The 19,440-nt window shown below is 47.7% G+C and overlaps 1 protein-coding gene across 1 annotated transcript in view; it reads left to right on the top strand.

Moving 5' to 3' along the window:
- Window positions 1-19,440, top strand: part of ADAM12 (ADAM metallopeptidase domain 12) — a 388,314-nt gene that overhangs the window by 346,854 nt on the left and 22,020 nt on the right. Inside the window, exons 15-21 of the mRNA XM_068961374.1 lie at window positions 1,395-1,503; window positions 1,617-1,815; window positions 4,799-4,876; window positions 7,694-7,802; window positions 12,076-12,211; window positions 12,810-12,918; window positions 15,289-15,468. Of these exons, the coding sequence (XP_068817475.1) occupies window positions 1,395-1,503; window positions 1,617-1,815; window positions 4,799-4,876; window positions 7,694-7,802; window positions 12,076-12,211; window positions 12,810-12,918; window positions 15,289-15,468 (920 nt within the window). The remainder of the gene's footprint in view (window positions 1-1,394; window positions 1,504-1,616; window positions 1,816-4,798; window positions 4,877-7,693; window positions 7,803-12,075; window positions 12,212-12,809; window positions 12,919-15,288; window positions 15,469-19,440) is intronic.

Below are 19,440 nucleotides of genomic sequence, written 5' to 3'. Positions count from 1 at the left end.
TTTTTCCCCCAGAAAACAGAGAATGGGAAAATGAGAGGTCCAGGATGGGGTGGCTCAGTGCAGAGATCACCTGCTGAACCCATGACTGGTCTCAGCTGCTACACGAGCTTTGTTTCATTTGTCTGCCTGTTTGTTTGTCGTTTGTTTTAATGGGATGCTGAGTATGTCTGAGGAGGAATCAGGTTGAAGAAAGATGGACTTTTTAGTAATAAGAACAGCATCTGATCCCTGGGAGAAGGGGAGCGTTGCCCGTCACGACATGGTCATCTTGGAAGGTGATGGAGCCTCCCCAGAGCAGGATAGAGAGAAGGGCAAGAGGCAAAACTGGGCTCTGGGAAGTTGGCATCCTGGCAGACGTGACAGGAAGTACCCAGATAGGACACCCATGTGGAAAGGAAGGCAGGCCCAGGACACAGCACAGGGCTCACTCTGAGGACAGGGAACATTTGTGTGCATTTCTCACGTAGTCCTCAGCAGATGCCACCATGCAGAGCGTTCTAGAGCCCGACGGAGCTCCAGCAATGCAAACCCCAGGTACATGATCTCGCTTTCCTTGGCCGGAAGATGTGCTAAAAAGGACCATTTCCTGAGCTCTCTGGCTCCCACATCCCCCTCCGCTGGGGACTGTCCTGCTGTGTGAAAGGACTGGGAGGCTTTACGTCTCATGCCTCTCTGCCTGACCAACGTAGGCATTCGTCAAAGCCGGTGCTTGCTCTGACAGGGAGCTTTGTGAGGCTGCAAACGGGGCATGCGATCCCTGCCTTGCACATTCTCTCTCTTTCTGTCTGCCTCTCTCATTGCTTCTTCTCATTAGTCATCATTATTCCGTGGAGCCTGCTTTAGCTTGCGTTTTTTGGCCGAGTTGTGTGGGAGTTGTTCAAGAAATCAAGCCTCCCTGCTTGACCGCAGCCAGCCAGTCAGCATCTTGGTGTGGGGTCGGGTCTGGTCCCAGAGCCGGACCTCACCTCCTGAGAGGTTGCACATGTCATGGGCCTGCAGAGCAGCCCTCCAGAAGGAGGAGTGATGGAACGCAAGCTCTGCTGTGAGCTGAGCGGGCTCAGGCATCAGCCAAGATGCCAGGTGAGACTTCTCAGGACACTGGAGCCCGTTTCCCTTTATAAAGTCAGGCAGTGGTTTCGTTTACCAAGTCGTGTGCGACTCTTGCAACCCCATGGACTGTAACCTGCCAGGCTCCTCTGGCCATGGGATTTCCCAGGCAAGAATACTGGAGTGGGGTGCCATTTCCTCCTTCAGGGGGATCTTCCTAACCCAGGGATCAAACTCAAGCCTCCTGGTCTGCAGGCAGATTCTTTACCGACTGAGCCACCAGTGCTGTTCAAAGACTATCCCAAAAGCTTGCCGGAGGTGAGAGTGCTGCTTTGCTTCTGTTTCAGGTGCTAAACCTGCCCCCGGGATCTGCTTTGAGAGAGTCAACTCCGCAGGTGACCCTTACGGCAACTGCGGCAAAGATTCCAAGAGCTCCTTTGCCAAGTGCGCGATGAGGTACGAGGGAAGGGTCTGTGTCCTGACCACACCATGCCTTTGAACCTCCCAGATCACTTAGGGCTGCTTCCACACTTTCCCTCTTTGAGGACTGTCTGTTCTTGCCTTTCCAGAGATGCTAAGTGTGGAAAAATCCAGTGTCAAGGAGGTGCCAGCCGACCAGTCATTGGTACCAATGCTGTTTCCATAGAAACGAATATCCCCCTGCAGGAAGGAGGCCGGATTCTGTGCCGCGGGACCCACGTGTACTTGGGTGATGACTTGCCGGACCCGGGGCTCGTGCTTGCTGGCACAAAGTGCGCAGACGGAAAAGTAAGCCCCAAGTGCTCCCTTGCGTCACAAACGTGAGTCTGGAAGGACCCACTGGGAAACGTCCTGTTTGAGACCTGAGTTATAGGGATGGTTTGTTTTTCAAAAGCCACTTCTCAGAATGCTGCCTCCGAAATCCAGTTCTTTGCACCTACAAGGAAAAGAATAAATAAGCAAATCCTAGCTCCTCGGCTGACCATTGAGATGCAGATTTGGGGAAATTGAGCTTGTTTTCTCAGCCCTTCAGTGTTAAGAAGTCTTTTCTACACTCTGGGTGTTATGCGAGTTTCCAGCCAGGAAATTACTCTGGAAGGAAACACAGCAGCGTATTATATTGTTCTTGGAAATGTGGTCTGGGTTTTTGGCACAGGAGGGACTTGTTCTCACCTGGACAGAATGGGAAGTCATATGTAGTTTCAGAGACCCCCACAGAGGGACAGGAGAGGGGAGGAGATGGGATAAGCTTAAAGCCAAAGGGGGTTTTTTGGAGACAAGGGGGAAAGGTAGACTGAGATATTTGGGGAGGGAGGTTAGGAATGAAGTCCACAATGATTAAAAAAAAAAATTGAGATTTTTCACATTCTGCAACATTGATTTTTTTTTTCCCACTAAACTTTCTCATCAGACTGAATGATTGCAAGTTAATAATTAACATTTTAGGAAGGAAGATGCTTTGATTAGGGCCCCATTTTCAAAAGGAATATGAAACCATTTCTAACCGGAGGTCACAGAGCAGAAAGGAAAGGTGCTTAGCCAGCTCCTGCAGCTGGGTCCCCAGGGCAGGAGAACCCTCCTCCCCACCCCACCCCCTTCCCTCACATGCCGTCAGTGCTTTATCCTTAAGGAAACAGGATGATATGCGAAACACATTATACATTCTGGGTATCTCCTTAATCACACACATTCGTTTATATTCAAGTCTTGACATTAGAATGACACCATTTAAACGGTGATTTGAACAGCCAAGGCCAGGTGCATCTGAACACTGAAATTCCAAGGACTCAATTTATCAGTGAGCTTTTCACTTCATGTGCAAAATTAAATGTGCTTTGATCTCCTTCCTGCAGAGCCCCGGTTCTTTGAAAGCCATCTTTGCGCCTGGCCCGTGGGTTGCGGGGAGGGCAGCACCCATCCGCTGTGATTCTGACTGGGGTCCTGTTGTGCTCATTGCAACCCCAAACAGTTTCTTTCATCAGCAGGAATGTGCCAGTCCCCTTGGCCAAGACCCCACCACCCCTGAGAGCCACTTCGACCAGCACTTCTTTTGCAGGGCATTCATCTTGCCTTAGATAAGCTGCTGGGGTCAGATGGTCAATGTCTCATAGGAAGGTCCTGCTGCTGCTGCTAAGTCACTTCAGTCGTGTCCGACTCTGTGCGACCCCATAGACGGTAGCCCACCAGGCTCCCCCGTCCCTGGGATTCTCCAGGCAAGAACACTGGAATGGGTTGCCATTTCCTTCTCCAATGCATGAAAGTGAAAAGTGAAAGTGAAGTTGCTCAGTCGTGTCCGACTCTTTGCGACCCCATGGACTGCAGCCTACAAGGCTCCTCCGCCCATGGGATTTCCCAGGCAAGAGCACTGGAGTGGGGTGCCATTGCCTTCTCCGTAGGAAGGTCCTACTTGATTAAAAATGCTTCTGTAATCTAAAAATTCAACTTTTCTTCCTTTGACTCCACCAATTTGTAACATTCTATAGGAGATAAAGAGCCTGATCCCATGAGTCTGGAGTATATTATGCACCTTTGAAATGAGACTACATTCTTTCAACCAGCCCAGTATCATTTAGCAAATTACTGCCTCTGCAGAGGCTTGATAAATACAAGGGAAGCATCTGTTCTCCGCTCTTGAGCATTTCTGTTGATGGTTTATGTCATCAACGATAATGCTTGTCAGTCAGCATTTGGGGAAAGTTCCCATATTTTACTATTTCCCTTGTGAGATTCTCGGATCCTGGGTTCCTGGAGTCTTTGAGTCTCTGTTGGCACAGGTGAAGGACTAGGCTGTTCTGTTCTCTCCTATGTCTTTTAATAGTAGAGAAAAAATGGGGGCAAAAATGCTGAAATATGTAGATGTTATTGCAAGCTCCAAACGAAAGTCATGAGGAAATCAGTTACCATAATTTCAGAGTTGCCCCAAACCATATAACATGCCATGAAGATACAAGACTCCCATAGTGTCCACACTGATGTGAGACTTGGAACGGGCTGAATTTGGAGGTGGACATCAGAACCTGTGTCCAAGGCAGAGAGCACCATTATGCCATGTGCGTTCACTGAAAGATGGTCTTCCTGGAGTTTTTCTTTGCCTGTTCTTTTTCTTTTTTTTTTTTTTTAACTTTTTAGTTTTACTTTATTTTACTTTATAATACTGTATTGGTTTTGCCTTTTCTTTTAGTTTTTCAATTTTTCTTGGAGTATAGTTGAGTTACAATGTTGTGTTGGTTTCGGATGTATAGCAAAGTGAATCAGTTACGCATATACGTATATCCACCCTTGTTTAGATTCTTTTCCCATATAGGTCATGGCAGAGTGTTGAGTAGAGTTCCCTGTGCTAGATATATATAGTAGGTCCTTACTGTCATTTATTTTATATATAGTAGTGTATAATGTCAAACCCAGTCTCCCAACTATCACTCCCCCCCTACCCTTACCTGCTGGTAACCATTAGTTTGTTTTCTACATCTGTGACCCTTATTTCTGTTTGGTAGGTAGGTTCATCTGTACCTTTTTTTTTTAGTTTCCACATATAAGTGATATCGCATGATATTTGTCTTTTCCTGTCTGATTCACTCAGTATGACAATTTCTGGGTCCATCCTTGCCACTGCAAATGGCATTGTCTCATTCTTTTTCGTGGCTGAGTAGCGTTCCATTGTGCCTATGTAGCACGTTTTCTTTATCCGTTCGTCTGTTCTTTAATACACAGACGCGCGTGTGTGTGTTTGTAGATGGACATAGATATTTACTGTGCTTCCCTCCTTCTCCAGATCTGCCTGAATCGTCGGTGTCAGAATGTCAGTGTCTTTGGTGTGCACGAGTGTGCGGTGCAGTGCCACGGCAGGGGGGTAAGTAGGTGAACTGCCTTCATGTAGCTAGCCCATAATTAAGCTCAGCACTGAATCATTCCTTTGTAAAGGATTTTTGCCATCCATCACTTTGTAAAAATATAGCAGTGTCTCCTCAGTATTTTCTTCTGAAGACATTCATTTTCTTTGACCTTTACATGGCATAAGAAATGGGATTTTTATTTAACAAAGAAAATCAGATTGCGTGGTAATTATCTTTTAAATTGACATTCTGGATTTTTTTTTGAAAGGACTTTGTCATCTTCAAAGTAATTTTAACACTAACCTTCCTTTGTGAAGAGTTTTTCATTAGTGTTGCAAACGGAGCTGTCTCTCTCACAACCAACATTCAGAATATGTGCCTGAACTGAAATATTTCCAAAAGCAATTAAAACAAAGAAGACAGCACATACTGACCACATGTTCTTGAAATCACATACAGTGGGTTTCAACTAAAGAGGGCTGTTGTTTTAGTTCAGAGGATTTGGGGGAGGGGAGGATTCTAATTGTTCAAAACCTAATTTATTTTTCCTGATGGGCTTAATTATTTCCAATGGAATCATATTAATCTTGATTAGCTATGCCAGTGGTTCATTTGTTTTTCTGAAGCCTTTTCTGCAGAGATGGTGCTCCAAATTCTATTTTTAAAGCTTGCAGACACTTGCTGATGATTCTAACACAGAATTATGGAGGTTTGCATAAGATTACTTTTGTGCTGTAACCATGAGGGACGGCAGCGTCACCTCAGATGGGTCTGTTGCTGGTGAGCGTAGCTGACTGTCAGTATAAAATGCAGGCTTTTCATGTCTTCATTGGATCGTGGACTTCTTCCTAATGGCTGGAAGGAATGATCTAGTGCGGCCTCATTATCTGACTGATGATGAGTCCAGACCCACGTCGGGGTAGTGACACGTCCAAGGTTGGGTGGCCACTTAGTAGCAATGCTGGATCAGGGACCCTGGACTCCTGACCCTCCAACATCCCTGGCGTCCCATCCACACATTGGAGAGGAAAGGCCCGCATTGCTTGGGGGCAGAGCAGCTGCCTTGACTTGGGAACAAGTAACAGCTAGGCCCCTACCCTTTCCTTAGCAAGGCCAGGCTCACCAGCAGCCCCTCTGGGGTGGGGGGTGGCAGTTGTCAGGGCTATAATCTCTCTGCCACAAGCCATCCAGAGGGCCCCTGACTGTGGTTCACAGCAGGAGATAGTGCCTGAATCCCAGGGGTGGTGCCCCAGCCACAGGAGCTCTGGGGAAACAGCAGGACATTCAGATTTCAGGCAGCCTGGGCGGTGCTGCCACTGCTGCTGCTAAGTCACTTCAGTCGTGTCCGACTCTGTGTGACCCCATAGACGACAGCCCACCAGGCTCCCCCATCCCTGGGATTCTCCAGACAAGCTAGTGACAGTTAATTCTGCTTCATGTGAGCTTCATAGAAACGTACTTTCTCACTTATCAGGCTTTCCTGACTGTTGGCCTGCTTGTTGGAAGTATCTGGGTTTGTTCATGTTGACTATGGTTGATTCATCACAACCTGGGAAATATCACAAACGAGATATACACCCCAAACATTTAATGTGCCTTAAAAACATAAAAGCGTGTATTTGGGCCCATCCAGCAGTATTTTGACGTGGAGCTGAAGCCTACAGGATGGGAGCTCAGCCCTGACTTCCTTATACAGAACCACCCAAAGCGCGCCATCCACAATGTGTCGTTTGCTTCTCAAAGTGCAAGGGAAACTGAGACACTCACAAGCAACCTGAATGAGGAACCCTTTCTTCTGCAGCTTTTCCCGATCATTTTTCAGTTGTCCTTCCCATTCCAAATTTGTCCAAAGTTCTTTTTAGGGCCTTACCCATCATCCAGCATTTCCAAAGCATTCAGTCTCATTGTCTTTCTAGAAAGGATTCCCTCTTGTTTTCATAATTATTTTCCACTGGTTCCAGTAGTAGCTCAGTCAGATCTGTGTACAATAATACATACGAGTAACAATCAGAATGTCATCACAGGTGGCAACAGCCACCATCAGCTACCCTGGATCACAGGGTGAGCAAGCATTGGCCCCTCTGTGGAGCCTCAGGGTCCACCAAGAGCAAAGCCGCCCCTCCCACCTTCTTGGGCAGCCCTTTCCCATGGGATCAGAGCCATCATCCTCTTATTTCACCAGGACACAGCTCACTGCTGGCTGTGTCCACCACTCAGGGATAGGAGCTGGGACCAGCCCTCCGGAGTGTCTGCTGAAGGAATCAGAGCAGACTTTGGGGAGGCGGTACCTTGTGGGCATCAGGGGGAGCAGGAGGCCTGGCCGTCAGACTGCTGTGGGACCCTGAGTCACCCAGCCTCCCTGAGCACCCTGTCTGAAGTTGCCCGGGGTTGTCAGACCCTTGATGCCCAAGGGCATGGATTTCATGTCCCAGCAGCAGGGTCCCTTCCTCACTACTGAGAGGTCTTCTCACCTCAGCCAGATTGGGAAGGTTTCCTGGATCTAAAAAGAGGCACCTGGAAATTGAGACAGAAAAGAGGTGGGAGGGAGCCAGTGAGCCCTGATGGTCTCCATCTTTCTCTCAGCAGCTGCTGATGTAACAGCTGCACATTCTGTTACATTTGCAGCCACTTGCTGGTGCAGGGCTGGGTGCAGGGTGCATCCTCGCAGTGGTGTGTCCAGAGTCTGGCTGCCTCCGTGTGCTGGGGGCACTGCCACAGGGCCTTTGCTTTGCTATGGGGCTCAGTTAGGGCTCAGAGACTTGGCGCTGCCCCAGGTGGAGGCATGTCCTAACCCTGCCACCCTCTTGGTGTCTTTGTCCCCCGCTGCCCAAAAGGTGTGCAACAACAGGAAGAACTGCCACTGCGAGCCCCACTGGGCGCCTCCCTTCTGTGACAGGTTTGGCTTTGGAGGGAGCACGGACAGTGGCCCCGTCCGGCAAGCAGGTGAGTGGTGACAGCACGTCCCGGGGAGTGGGCCGAGCTCCCGAGGGGCACGGAAAGCCGGGCCCTTGGGGGACCATTGCAGGCAGGACAGAGGACCCACCAGCCCTCGGGTGGGCACACAGCTGGAAGCCCAGTGGGGACTCCACAGGCCCAGGTGACCTGATGCAGGCTGAGGCCCCTGTTTCCAGACCCTCTCTCATCTTTCCCTGATCTTTGCAGAGACTCCTTGCTCTGCTTTGCTCAGAGGCTGAGGTTTCCAGGCTTCCCAGCTGGCACTAGTGATAAAGAATCCACCTGCCAATGCAGGAGATGCAGGTTCAATCCCTGGGTCAGGAAGATCCCCTGGAGAAGGAAATGGCAACCACTCCAGTATTCTCGCCTGGAGAATCCCATGGACAGACGAGCCTGGCGGGCTGCAGTCCATGGTGTCACAGAGATTCGTACATGTCTGAGCAATTGAGCACACACTCAGCCTGTGACATTTTCTCAGTTAAGGTCATCCTACCACAAACTGCCAAGCGGGTGTGCACGTCGTGGCCGGAGGATCAGATTGCTTGATCAAGGCCAGCCTTGTTTCCTGAGGCCAAGAGTTGTGAAGTCAAGTGCCTTTTAAAGCTCTTACTAGAAAGATGCCATCCTTTTCATAAAGGAACTGGGCCCAGCCCAGCAGTCACCTTTGCTGAGCTGTTGTTCCCTATGGGCACCAGGCTTCACATTTTGCAGGCATTAATTGAATTCTTATGAAAGTGGGCATTCTTCTTCTTCTTTCTTTATGTACAAAGGACCCGAGACTCAGAGAAGTTAAATAACTTTCACAGCCAAGGGCGGCTGTGCTGGGACCATCAGTTTTTGTCTCCCCAGAGATGATAAGTGGTCTCCTAGTGCAGGGCCGTCTTCTCTGAGAGATTGGCAGCCAGTGAAGGGGCAAGTCAGGGTGACGCCCCCTTTGAAGTGTAAGCAGCAAGTCCAGTGGTGCAGAGAGCCCACCATGAGCCCTGCTGGGGAGTCAGGGGCGAGGTGGGCAGGAACTGCCCAAACATACTTGTGTTGCCACCTTGGCACCCACCTGAGCCCCGGGGGCAGTCAGTCAGTGGCTGACGGAGGAAGTCATACGTCCTGCAGTGATGGGCAGGGTTGAAGCTGTGGCTTGGCCAGCATTTCCATGACAACAGACACAACACTGCTCTGCAGGGCCAGGTAGGAGAGCCCCTCCGAGCAGGCACATCTAGAGAAGGTGGTGTCGTGTCGTGAGGAAGGGAAGGGAACTTCCGGTCATCCCTGGACTGACAGGTGAACGAGTCTCGGTGCTGCTTCCAAGGGCGCCCAGGGTCCCGCCCTCTCAGCCTGGCCCCGCAGCAGGTGGTCAAAGGGCCTCCAGGTCTCGTCTCTTAGCGCACGTCCATCCCAGGGGATAATAAGCTGGGTCTGGCCCAGCCTCCCTGTTCCTCACTGCCGTCCACGCCTTGATGGCTGGCCTCTCAGCTGCAACTTAATTTTTGAATTGGCCACAAAGAGTTCAAAAACGGCAGGGTTTTCATTTTTAATGCATCCGAAACCCTGCCACATCAGAATGTGAATGTTCCATCCACATTCAAGTGAGCCAGATGTTCAAGGATTTGGAGAGGATGGTGGGAGACAGGCCACATGCTCTGAGTGTCTTTTTGCTGTGGACACCAGGGGGTCTCAGGGTTGGGAGTTGCTAAAACATGGCGAACCCACTGAGTCGCTAACTCTTCACTGTATGAAGTAAGAATATTTTTTAAATGAAAATAACTGAAGAGCCAAACTCATCCGCTGTTGCCATCATTTCATAAAAGGAAATAGGTTTAATCTCTTCCCCCCAAAACACCTACAAAAGAGGGACCTTGAGAAGCTGGCCAAGGGTTACACAGGAAAGGCCACACCACGGGTCTTCCTATTAAATGCAGCCAGCCACGTGACCTGGGCTCAGAAGTTCATGAAGCTAGTATCTCTCCAGCATCTGCCAGGTGCCAGCTGCTCCTGTCAGTGTGTTTAATAACTGATCAGTTGAAGACATAGGGGTTTGATTTGAAGAAACTCCAAAATCACTGCAGATGGTGATTGCAGCCATGAAATTAAAAGACACTTACCCCTTAGAAGGAAAGTTATGACCAACCTAGATAGCATATTAAAAAGCAGAGACATTACTTTGCCAACAAAGGTCCGTCTAGTCAAGGCTATGGTTTTTCCAGTGGTCATGTATGGATGTGAGAGTTGGACTGTGAAGAAAGCTGAGTGCCAAAGAATTAATGCTTTTGAACTGTGGTGTTGGAGAAGACTCTTGAGAGTCCCTTGGACTGCAAGGAGATCCAACCAGTCCATTCTAAAGGAGATCAGTCCTGGGTGTTCTTTGGAAGGAATGATGCTAAAGCTGAAACTGCAGTACTTTGGCCACCTCATGTGAAGAGTTGGCTCATTGGAAAAGTCTCTGATTGGGGGCAGGAGGAGAAGGGGATGACAGAGGATGAGATGGCTGGATGGCATCACTGACTTGATGGATATGAGTTTGAGTGAACTCCAGGAGTTAGTGATGGACAGGGAGGTCTGGCGTGCTGCGATTCATGGGGTCTCAAAGAGTCAGATACGACTGAGTGACTGAACTGAACTGAGAAACTATACTCCAATACTTTGGCCACCTGATGCGAAGAGCTCACTCATTGGAAAAGACCCTAATGCTGGGAAAGATTGAAGGCAGGAGGAGAAGAGGAAGACAGAGGATGAGATGGTTGGAGGGCATCACCAACTCAATGGACATGAGTTTGAGCAAGTTCCGGGAGATGGTGAAGGACAGGGAAGCCTTTTTAATGAGCTGTGTTAAGACACAATAGGACCTTAACCAGAGGCCCCTAGACTGCCGACTCAGCCTCAAAAGAGGCGCATGTTAGCCGGGAAACCAGAGCAAGGCTTTTCCAGTTACACTGAACAAGTGAATCCAGACAGTCTTATGTTGATTGTCTTCCTTAGACACATCCTTGGTAGGACTTGTCAGTTGAGGACAAAGTCCAGAAACAGGGTGTGAAGTCTTTCTCCCCCAGGGTGGGAGCAGCTTCTCTGGTTCCCAACCAGCCAAACATCCCGGTCGGAGGTAGGAGAGCCTGGGTACAGAAGCTGCAGCCACGGCCATCAGCAGCAGACCAGAAGGACTGCGGGACATCTACCGAGTGACACAGACCCCGGCAGCTGGTTGGAGAACAGACCGGTGAACTGAGATCTGCGCTCCCAAGGAACCCACAGCCCTGGTGAACCCCCAACTCCTGGCACCCAGAGCCCTCCACAGACAGCCCTTGGCCACAGCTGCAGTCAAACCAACTCAATGGCTTGATTTCCCCTTCCTTTCTGCATCTTAGAGTCTCTGTACTAAACAAAATGGAATCAAGTCACAGAAAAGGGGATCTTTCCTTCGAGAATGTAAACCGCATCCTCCCAGAGACGGGGGTTTGCCCCCCACAGGCTGTGTTTTAAGTCCCTAACACAACAAAACAAAATCCAAGGGTGTTTCATTTAAACAGCATGTTCTTTTTCACCTTCCAATTTGATGATAACCGGAAGTAAGATCTTGGTCTAAAAAAATTCAAAAAACAAAAGTAAAACAGATTCCAACCCCCAAGAATGAGAGAAGGAAAGAGATTGAAGGAGTGTCATTGGGGCTGGGAAGACTTCAATTTGGGGACCACTGGTGGCTCTAATGGTAAAAAAAAAAAAAAAAAAATGCCTGCAATGCAGGAGACCCTGATTCGATCCCTAGGTTGGGAACATCCCCTGGAGAAGGAAATGACTACCCACTCCAGTATTCTTGCCTGAAGAATTCCATGGACAGAGGAGCCTGCTGGGCTACAGTCCCATGGGGTCGCAAGAGTCAGACACAACTGAGCAACTGACACTTTGACTTCACTTCACTTTGCTTCTGATGGGATTCTAGTGACAGCTCCCTGTTACTCTCTCTGACCACCATTCCCCTGCTGTTGGCATGCTTGGGGGGGCCCATGTGGCCGGAGCTGTGGTCCCACCTGCCAGATTATATTCCCCTTTAGCAAATTCCAGACTTGTCAGCAATGAATGATGGCGAGGCAGATTGCACCTCAAGCACGACCTTTGAAGTAAGGCTAATGTATCCGTACACCATTCAGGGATTTACTCACTGCATTTCTGGTCTTTCCTTCCAAGTTCGTTTTGCCATAAATGTCACGATTTCATACTCCCCGTATTTCACTATAACTGCCTCGTTCTCTGAGTCGAATGTGCTTTGTTTCAGATAACCAGGGTTTAACGATAGGAATTCTGGTCACCATCCTCTGTCTTCTTGCTGCTGGATGTGTGGTTTACCTCAAAAGGAAGACGTTGATACGACTGCTGTTTACAGATAAAAAAAACACCATCGAAAAGCTAAGGTACCCTGGGTTGGGGTCATCTTTTCAAGAAATGGCGTTTGGAAAAAGTCAACCAACTGCCTATCATTGTGTTTCTTAGCAAAGAAGGGGTCAGATTTTCTGTCGGTTTGGTGTTTTAACGTTTCTGCCAGACCAGCTGCCACTTTCACTTTCCCCTCAAACTATTCACTGCTTATTACATAAATAAGCAGGGTGTTGATGAATTCCACTGGTGTGTTTTTCCCCACCCTAACCTTGGTAATTTTTATAAGACATGGGATATTAAAACATTTTTATCAGCTGGGGTAGCTTTTCATCCAAATATATTCCAAGATGTTGCTAAAATGCCAGCTTTATGCAAAGTCTCCCAGGTGTCACAAAGTTGTATTTCTATGCATTGCAAGAACTTTAGTTTAACAGAATAATGGCTCTGGGGGAAAGAACTCAGTATTTATATTTTAGTCCTGTAAGAGAGTAAATCTTTTCTCTTGCATGGTTACCACACTGAGTTAAAAGAAGTGAGTTGTGTTTTGAGCGTTACTGTGAAAAACACAGGGAAAGTCGAGTCAGGCAGAGATGGTGGCGCCCCCCAGTAAGTGTGTCTGGGGTTGCCTTGCAGGTGTGTGCGCGCTTCCCGGCCCCCCAGGGGCTCCCAGCCCGGCCAGGCCCACCTCACCCACCTCAGCAAAGGCCCGATGAGGAAGCCGCCACCTTCCAGCACACCTAAGGTGAGTTTCCAACAAGCGAGAGGTGAGTGAGTGAGCACGTGAGGACGCGGGTGTTTCAACAAGAGATTGAGCAGGACTCGACCCTGAGACTCTTCCTAAAAAGCACTGGGTCAGCCCCCTCGGGAAGACAGAGGCTCCCTGAGGCGACGGTTGGGCTGGGAGAGGCTCAGGGTGCCGGATTCCACGGAGCCCACATCCCCAGAGGGACGTGGTCTTGGTCATCTCCCCGCCTTCACCCAGGCGGCCCGACTCCATGGGGGAGGGGAGGGGACTGGGCCTGCCCTCCACCGGTCCTGATGCTGGACCCCTGCTGTGGTGCGAGGGTGCCGTGGACTGGGTAGGGGGGCTTCTGTGGCTCCCTGCTACTCCCAGGGTGCATCTAAGGGGCCCACTGAGGGTGCGTCTAAGGGGCCCACTGAGGGTGCGTCTAAGGGGCACACTGAGGGTGCATCTAAGGGGCCCACTGAGGGTGCATCTAAGGGGCACACTGAGAGTGTGTCTAAGGGGCCTACTGAGGGTGCATCTAAGGGTCACACTGAGGGGTGTGTCTAAGGCTCACACTGAGGGTGTGTCTAAGGCTCACACTGAGGGTATTTCCAAGAGTCACTCATAAGGTATTTCTAAGAGTTACTCACAAGGTTTTTCTAAGAGTTACTCCCAGGATATTCCTAAGAGTCACAATGAGGGTATTTCTAAGAGCTACTCCCAAGGTATTTCGAAGCATTACCCTGAGCCCTTGGTTGGGCCCATTTTGCTCCAACCACAAACTGTGGAAGCTCTGTCCAACCCACAGCTTCAAAGAGCTAGATCCTTAAAGGGCCTCCCGCTCCCTGCTGTCTCTTAACTTTCCTACTGCCCTGGTGAATGTTGACTAGCATTCACTCTGATATTTAGTTTCCCCCACCAAGTGTTTCTGATATATCTATAACAATTCCTGAATATTGAACTCATTCAGCAAGAGTCCAGATTGTAGCAGGAAACTGTTTGTGTCAATAAATGACAAATGATTTTTTGAATCATTATCAGGTGTTCAGTAAGCAAAAAAAAAAAAAAAAAAAACAGAAAAGAAAATCTATTTTATCTCCCTCAGTCCAAAAAGTGTAGAGAGTTGGGTTCCAAAGAGAAGCCATTCCTAATAAGCATTGCCACTTTCCACCCCCAACCATGGACATGAGGGGAAAACAGCTTTATTTGTGAGAGTCAAAGATGCAGCTTTATTTTTGAAGTATCAAAAACCAGAAATGACCCAAAAACCAATCAGGTAGAAGGGTAAACACATTTTGTTATATTTACACAGTGGGATGCTGTTCAGAATAAGACAAAATGAACTATTGATGCACCCAATATCTTGGATACATCTCAAAATAATCATGCCAAGTGAAAGAAGCCAGACCAAAAACAATGATACCATTTTTATAAAATTCTAGAAAATGCAAACCAATTTATAATGACCAAAATTATATCAATAGTTGCTGGGAAAAGGAGAGGGAAGGACTTCACAAGTCAAAGTACTAGTGGAAATGAGACATAGCTGATGACGGCGATGGGTATGTTCATTGTTTTGCTTGTGATGGTTTCATGGGTGTGAACCTCTATCAAAATTTACCAAATGTACATTTTAAATATTGACAGCAACTAACAGTCAGTTAAACCCAGTAAAGCTGTTTTTAGAGGGAAAGGAATAAAAGAGGGAGGCAGGGAGGGACAGGGTATGTGAGGCTCATGCTGCGTCCAATCTCATCTGTCACTAAAAACAAGGCCACCATGTGGGCAGTGTTTCTACGGACCCAGACCCAACCTCCACCTTGGCTTCCAGAATCCCCGATGCTCCTCCTTCCTTGGTTCACACTGAGCCTTGTGTACATTGAACTGCATCTCATTTTCACACGTCCTTTGGAATTTCCTGAATTTCTGGTCTGTGTCTTAACACGTGTTGGCATTTCCTGAGGTGCCTTGCACCTACCTGCTAATTAATTAATCCAATTTTAAAAAATTCAAATAGAAATTGATCCCAGAGCTAAATGGGAAGGAAAATTTTTAAAAAGGCGGCGGGGGGAAGTATACGTATAGCTGGTTCACCTTGCTGTAGAAACTAACACAACATTGAAAAGCAACTACACTCAAGAAAGAAATTAAAACAAGAAAAAAGTCCATCCCCATGGGTTCAGATTTGGAAGTGAGAAGGGTGCTTCTGTTAGAATTCTGACGTTTACGTAAATAATGATAGATTCCCTTTCCTGTAACTCCTTGATTTCTCACCCTTCCTCCAGCCCCTTCCCCCTGCAGCTTTAGCAGAGGCGTTAGCACCGCGTGTCCTCCAGGGGATTCCCAGTAATGGTCACACCGTGGCTCTCTGCTCTGACCCCGCAGGACAACACCCGGAGAGTGCCGCCGTGTCAGCACGTGGACATCAGCAGACCCCTCAAGGCCCCCGACGCCCCTCCGCCGAGTTCCCCGCAGCGAGGACTCCCACCCCTGCACCAGGCTCCTCGTGTGCCCTGCGTCCCTGCCAGGCCCCTGCCGGCCAACCCTGCACTCAGGCAGGCCCAGGTATGCCCTCAGCTCTTAGCCTGATGGAGGTGCTTGGAATCCGGACTCTGCTACTTGCCAGCGTCTGAACTTGGACAAGCTGCTTAAGTTCTCAGCGCCTGTATAAAACAGAGTTAATTCAGCCCCTGAGATGGGTAAATGAGGCCGTGCACGGAAAGCGTGTAGCACCGTGTTGGGGGCACAGCTGTGGTGCAGTATAGTTTAGCTCTTCTGAGGGATATTTTCTGTTTATTTTTGGTTGTACGGGGTCTTCGGCGCTACACGCAGGCTCTCTCTGGCTGCAGTGTTCGGGCTTCTCACTGCGATGGCTTCTTATTGCAGAGCATGGGCGCTAGGGCGTGGGCTCAGTGCTTGTAACACACAGGCTTGGTTGCTCTGAGGCATGCGGAATCTTCTCGGACCAGGAATCACACCTTTGTCCCCTGCGTCGCAGGCAGTTTCTTAACCACTGGACTGCCGGGGACGTCCTCTTAGGACTATTTTTATCTCTTCTATTCAGAATAGTGAGGGTGCCCATTTAACTTGTCATCTATGCCAATAGCCTGCAACCTTTTGGGCACCAGAGTCTGGTTCCATGGAGGACAGCTTTTCTGGGGCTGAGGGGTGAGGAGGACGGCTTCCGAGTGACTCAAGCACCTTACATTTATTGTGCACTGAATTTCTATTATTATCATGTCACCTTCACCTCAGATCATCAGGCATTAGATCCCAGAGGCTGGGGACCCTCGATCGATATACTACGACATTTTGGAGAGTGACAGGTGGCCCTGTGAATAATTCGGCTTGGCCAATAGAACAGGCATTTATAGTAAATACAGTAAGATATTTTGGCCACCTGATGCACAGAGCCAACTCATTGGGAGATAGGAATGGTAATGGGCATACTTTCTTACCATTTTTCACCTTCAAAAAGCATTCACAAAAATCTTTACCACTGATTTACTTTCTGCGCACCAGTTGCAAGAGTATATAACACGCTTCATGTGTACAATCTCATTTTTATGCTGTTGGCAGTAACAGATTCTGTTTGTATGACAGGAAACTTGAGGTGGGGACAAAATTAAAAACCGAATGCAAAGTACAAAGATATAATCACTGGTGAGAAAATGGTGTAACCATTTTAAGCCTCTGAATATATATAAATATTTTTCAAGACTGACATGCACTTATGTTCCCATCCTAGTACAGAGCATCTGTCTCACCATGACGTTGCTGGTATTAAGTATTAATATTTCAAAGCTTTGCCCATTTGATACATAAAATAGCTTTTTCCATCTAGTAGTTCTATAGATTACTGAAAGGGATGTTGAAGTTTCCAGCTATAAATGTGTCGCTTTTCAGCCATCAGTTTTTACTTCATGTGTTTTGAAGCTCTGATGTTTGTGGTACAAACCAATCTGCACTGCTGTGTCTTCTTGGTGAATTGACCCTTTTATCATCATGTAACGTCCTTCATTTGGGGCTTCCCTGGTAGCTCAGTGGTAAAGAATCCACCTGCCAGTGCAGGAGATGCGGGAGACCTGGGTTCAGTCCCTGGATTAGGAAGATCCCCTGGAGAAGGAACTGGCAACCCACTCCAGTATCCTTGCCTGGAGAATCCCCTGGACAGAGGAGCCTGGCTAGCTAAAGTCCATGGGGTCGCGAAAGAGTTGGACATGACCTAGCAACTAAACAACAGCAACAAATGTCCTTCTTTGGTTCTGGTGCCTTTGTTCTAAAATCTGTTTTATTTTACATTAATACATTTGCTCAGTTTTTTTTTTTTTTTTTGATTGGCGTTTGCAAGGAATGTGTCTTTCCATCTTTTTACTTGAAATGAGTTTCTGAGAAACAGCATAGAGTTGAGGCATGTATTTTTCATCCGTTCTGTCAGTCACGGGCTTTTAACTGGTGTGTACAGACCATTTACTTTTAATATAATTACTGATAGAATTGAAGGCTACCGTTTTAAAGTTTTTATCATGCCCCTCTTTCCTGACTTCCTGTGGGCTTGTTGAACATTTTTCCCTATTCCATTATTGATTCATCTGTAGTGTTTATGACATATGTCTGTCTGTACTTTTTTGTCTGGCTGCCTTAGGGCAGAGTTTCTCAGCCTCAGCATCATTGACATTTTGGACTGGATGACTCTTTGTTGTATCAGACTGTCCTGTGTATCACAGAATGTTTAGCAGCATCTTGGTTTCTACCAATTGTAGATGGCAATAGCATCTGTAATCATCCCTCTAAACATGGCCAGATGTCTCCTAGGAGACACAATCACCCCTAATTGAAAACTGCTGCCCTAAAGATTACATTGTATGTACATAATGTATCACAGTCTACTAGTATCAATATTTTATCACTTCAAGTGGAAGGTAAAGCTTCACCATCTTTCCCGTCCCTTTATTCTTCTCCCTCTGTGATACGGATGCCTTCAGTATCCGTATCATTCCTTTATGTAATGAGACCATTTTAGATGTTGTCATTTTTGCTTTTAACCACCAAGCATCGTTTTTTAAACTTAAGGAGAATGGTTTACAGCACCTACTCATACCGTCCCTCCTCCTGTTCCTTCTTCACTTCTGACGTCCCAGGTTTCTTTCTGTTATCATTTCCTTTCTCTCTGAAAAGACTTCTTTTATTCCGTTAAAGCAGGTCTGCTGGTGAAAAATTCTCTTAGTTTTCCTTCCCCTGAAAATGTCTGTTTCTCTTTCATTACTGAAAAATATTTTCCATGTATATAGAATTCTGGGTTGACTGTTTTCTTCTTTCAAGATGTGAAAAGTGTTGCCCTGCTTCCTTCTGGTCTTTGTGGTGATAAGAAATCCACTGGGAAGTTCCATCCACAGGCTTTGTTCGGGGAAGAGATGAGGCCTGTTACTGTAGGGAGGGATGGGTAACAGGCCTGGGCCATGTCCAGGATGTGGTACCCAGTGGGGACAGCAGGGCGTGGCTTTTTTCTAGTCTCACCTGGAGGCAGAATTAGGTCAGGTATGGCCACAATGTATCTCTTACTGGCTTATGCTTCTGTTCTTTTAGCTAAAGACAGGCTCTCCTCAGGCCTTTTTTCTTTTCTTTTTTTCAGTCTGATACTATTGCATTTTCAGATTGGGGGTGGGGACACCTCCCCCAGAGCCTAGGCCAAGATAAAGAAGGAGGAAACAGGAAAAACCTAGGGCTCACACTACTGGGCAGTTCCCTGAGTTCAGAGGTCCCTGTTGTTGTTTAGTCACTAAGTCGTGTCTGACTGTTACCCCATGGACTGTAGCCCGCCAGGCTCCTCCGTCCATGGGATTCTCCAGGCAAGAGTACTGGAGTGGGTTGCCATGCCGTCCTCCAGGAGATCTTCCAGACCCAGGGATCAAACCTGCGTCTCCTGTGTCTCCTGCATTGGCAGGCAGGTTCTTTATCACTGAGCCACCTGCGAAGCCCTCTGAGATCCCTAGCCAGTCCATATACTTTTCTCCATCTTTCAGAGTGTCTGTCGGTTGCTTTATGGACTTTCTGCAGACTTTTATGTTGTGATTTGCAACACAACATAATAGGGAATAGGGTGAAGTGTGCTTATTCCATCTCATCCAGACCTCATTTCTCTCTGAATTTCTTTGACTGCTGGTATACTTGAACTGCTTTTTGTATATCTATTAACAGAGTGTGCTGGTAAATTGACTGTCCAAAAAGAAGCCTTGATTTGTAGGTGATTTCTCTGCTGTAAAAACTCCACCATGATTAATTTCAGGTTATTGAGGTGATGTCTCTCTCTGAATCAAGAGCAGAGAATCAGCCAGTATATGCTGGTAGCAGCCAGCTCCAGCACCCAGCTGCTATTAACTGTATTTGTTCTGTGAGTTGTCTATTCCCACCTTTGCCTGTTTTTCTCTGTTTGAGAGTTTTTCTTCCTTATTTGTTCGAGTTCATTTTCTTAATAGGTTAAGAATCCTTACCCATTTCTAGTAATTTACTGTAAACATCTCCCTAGTTTGCCTTTCA

Source organism: Capricornis sumatraensis, chromosome 23 (assembly GCF_032405125.1).
Source record: "Capricornis sumatraensis isolate serow.1 chromosome 23, serow.2, whole genome shotgun sequence".
Lineage (NCBI taxonomy): Eukaryota > Metazoa > Chordata > Mammalia > Artiodactyla > Bovidae > Capricornis > Capricornis sumatraensis.
This window is presented reverse-complemented; position numbering and strand designations above follow the sequence as displayed.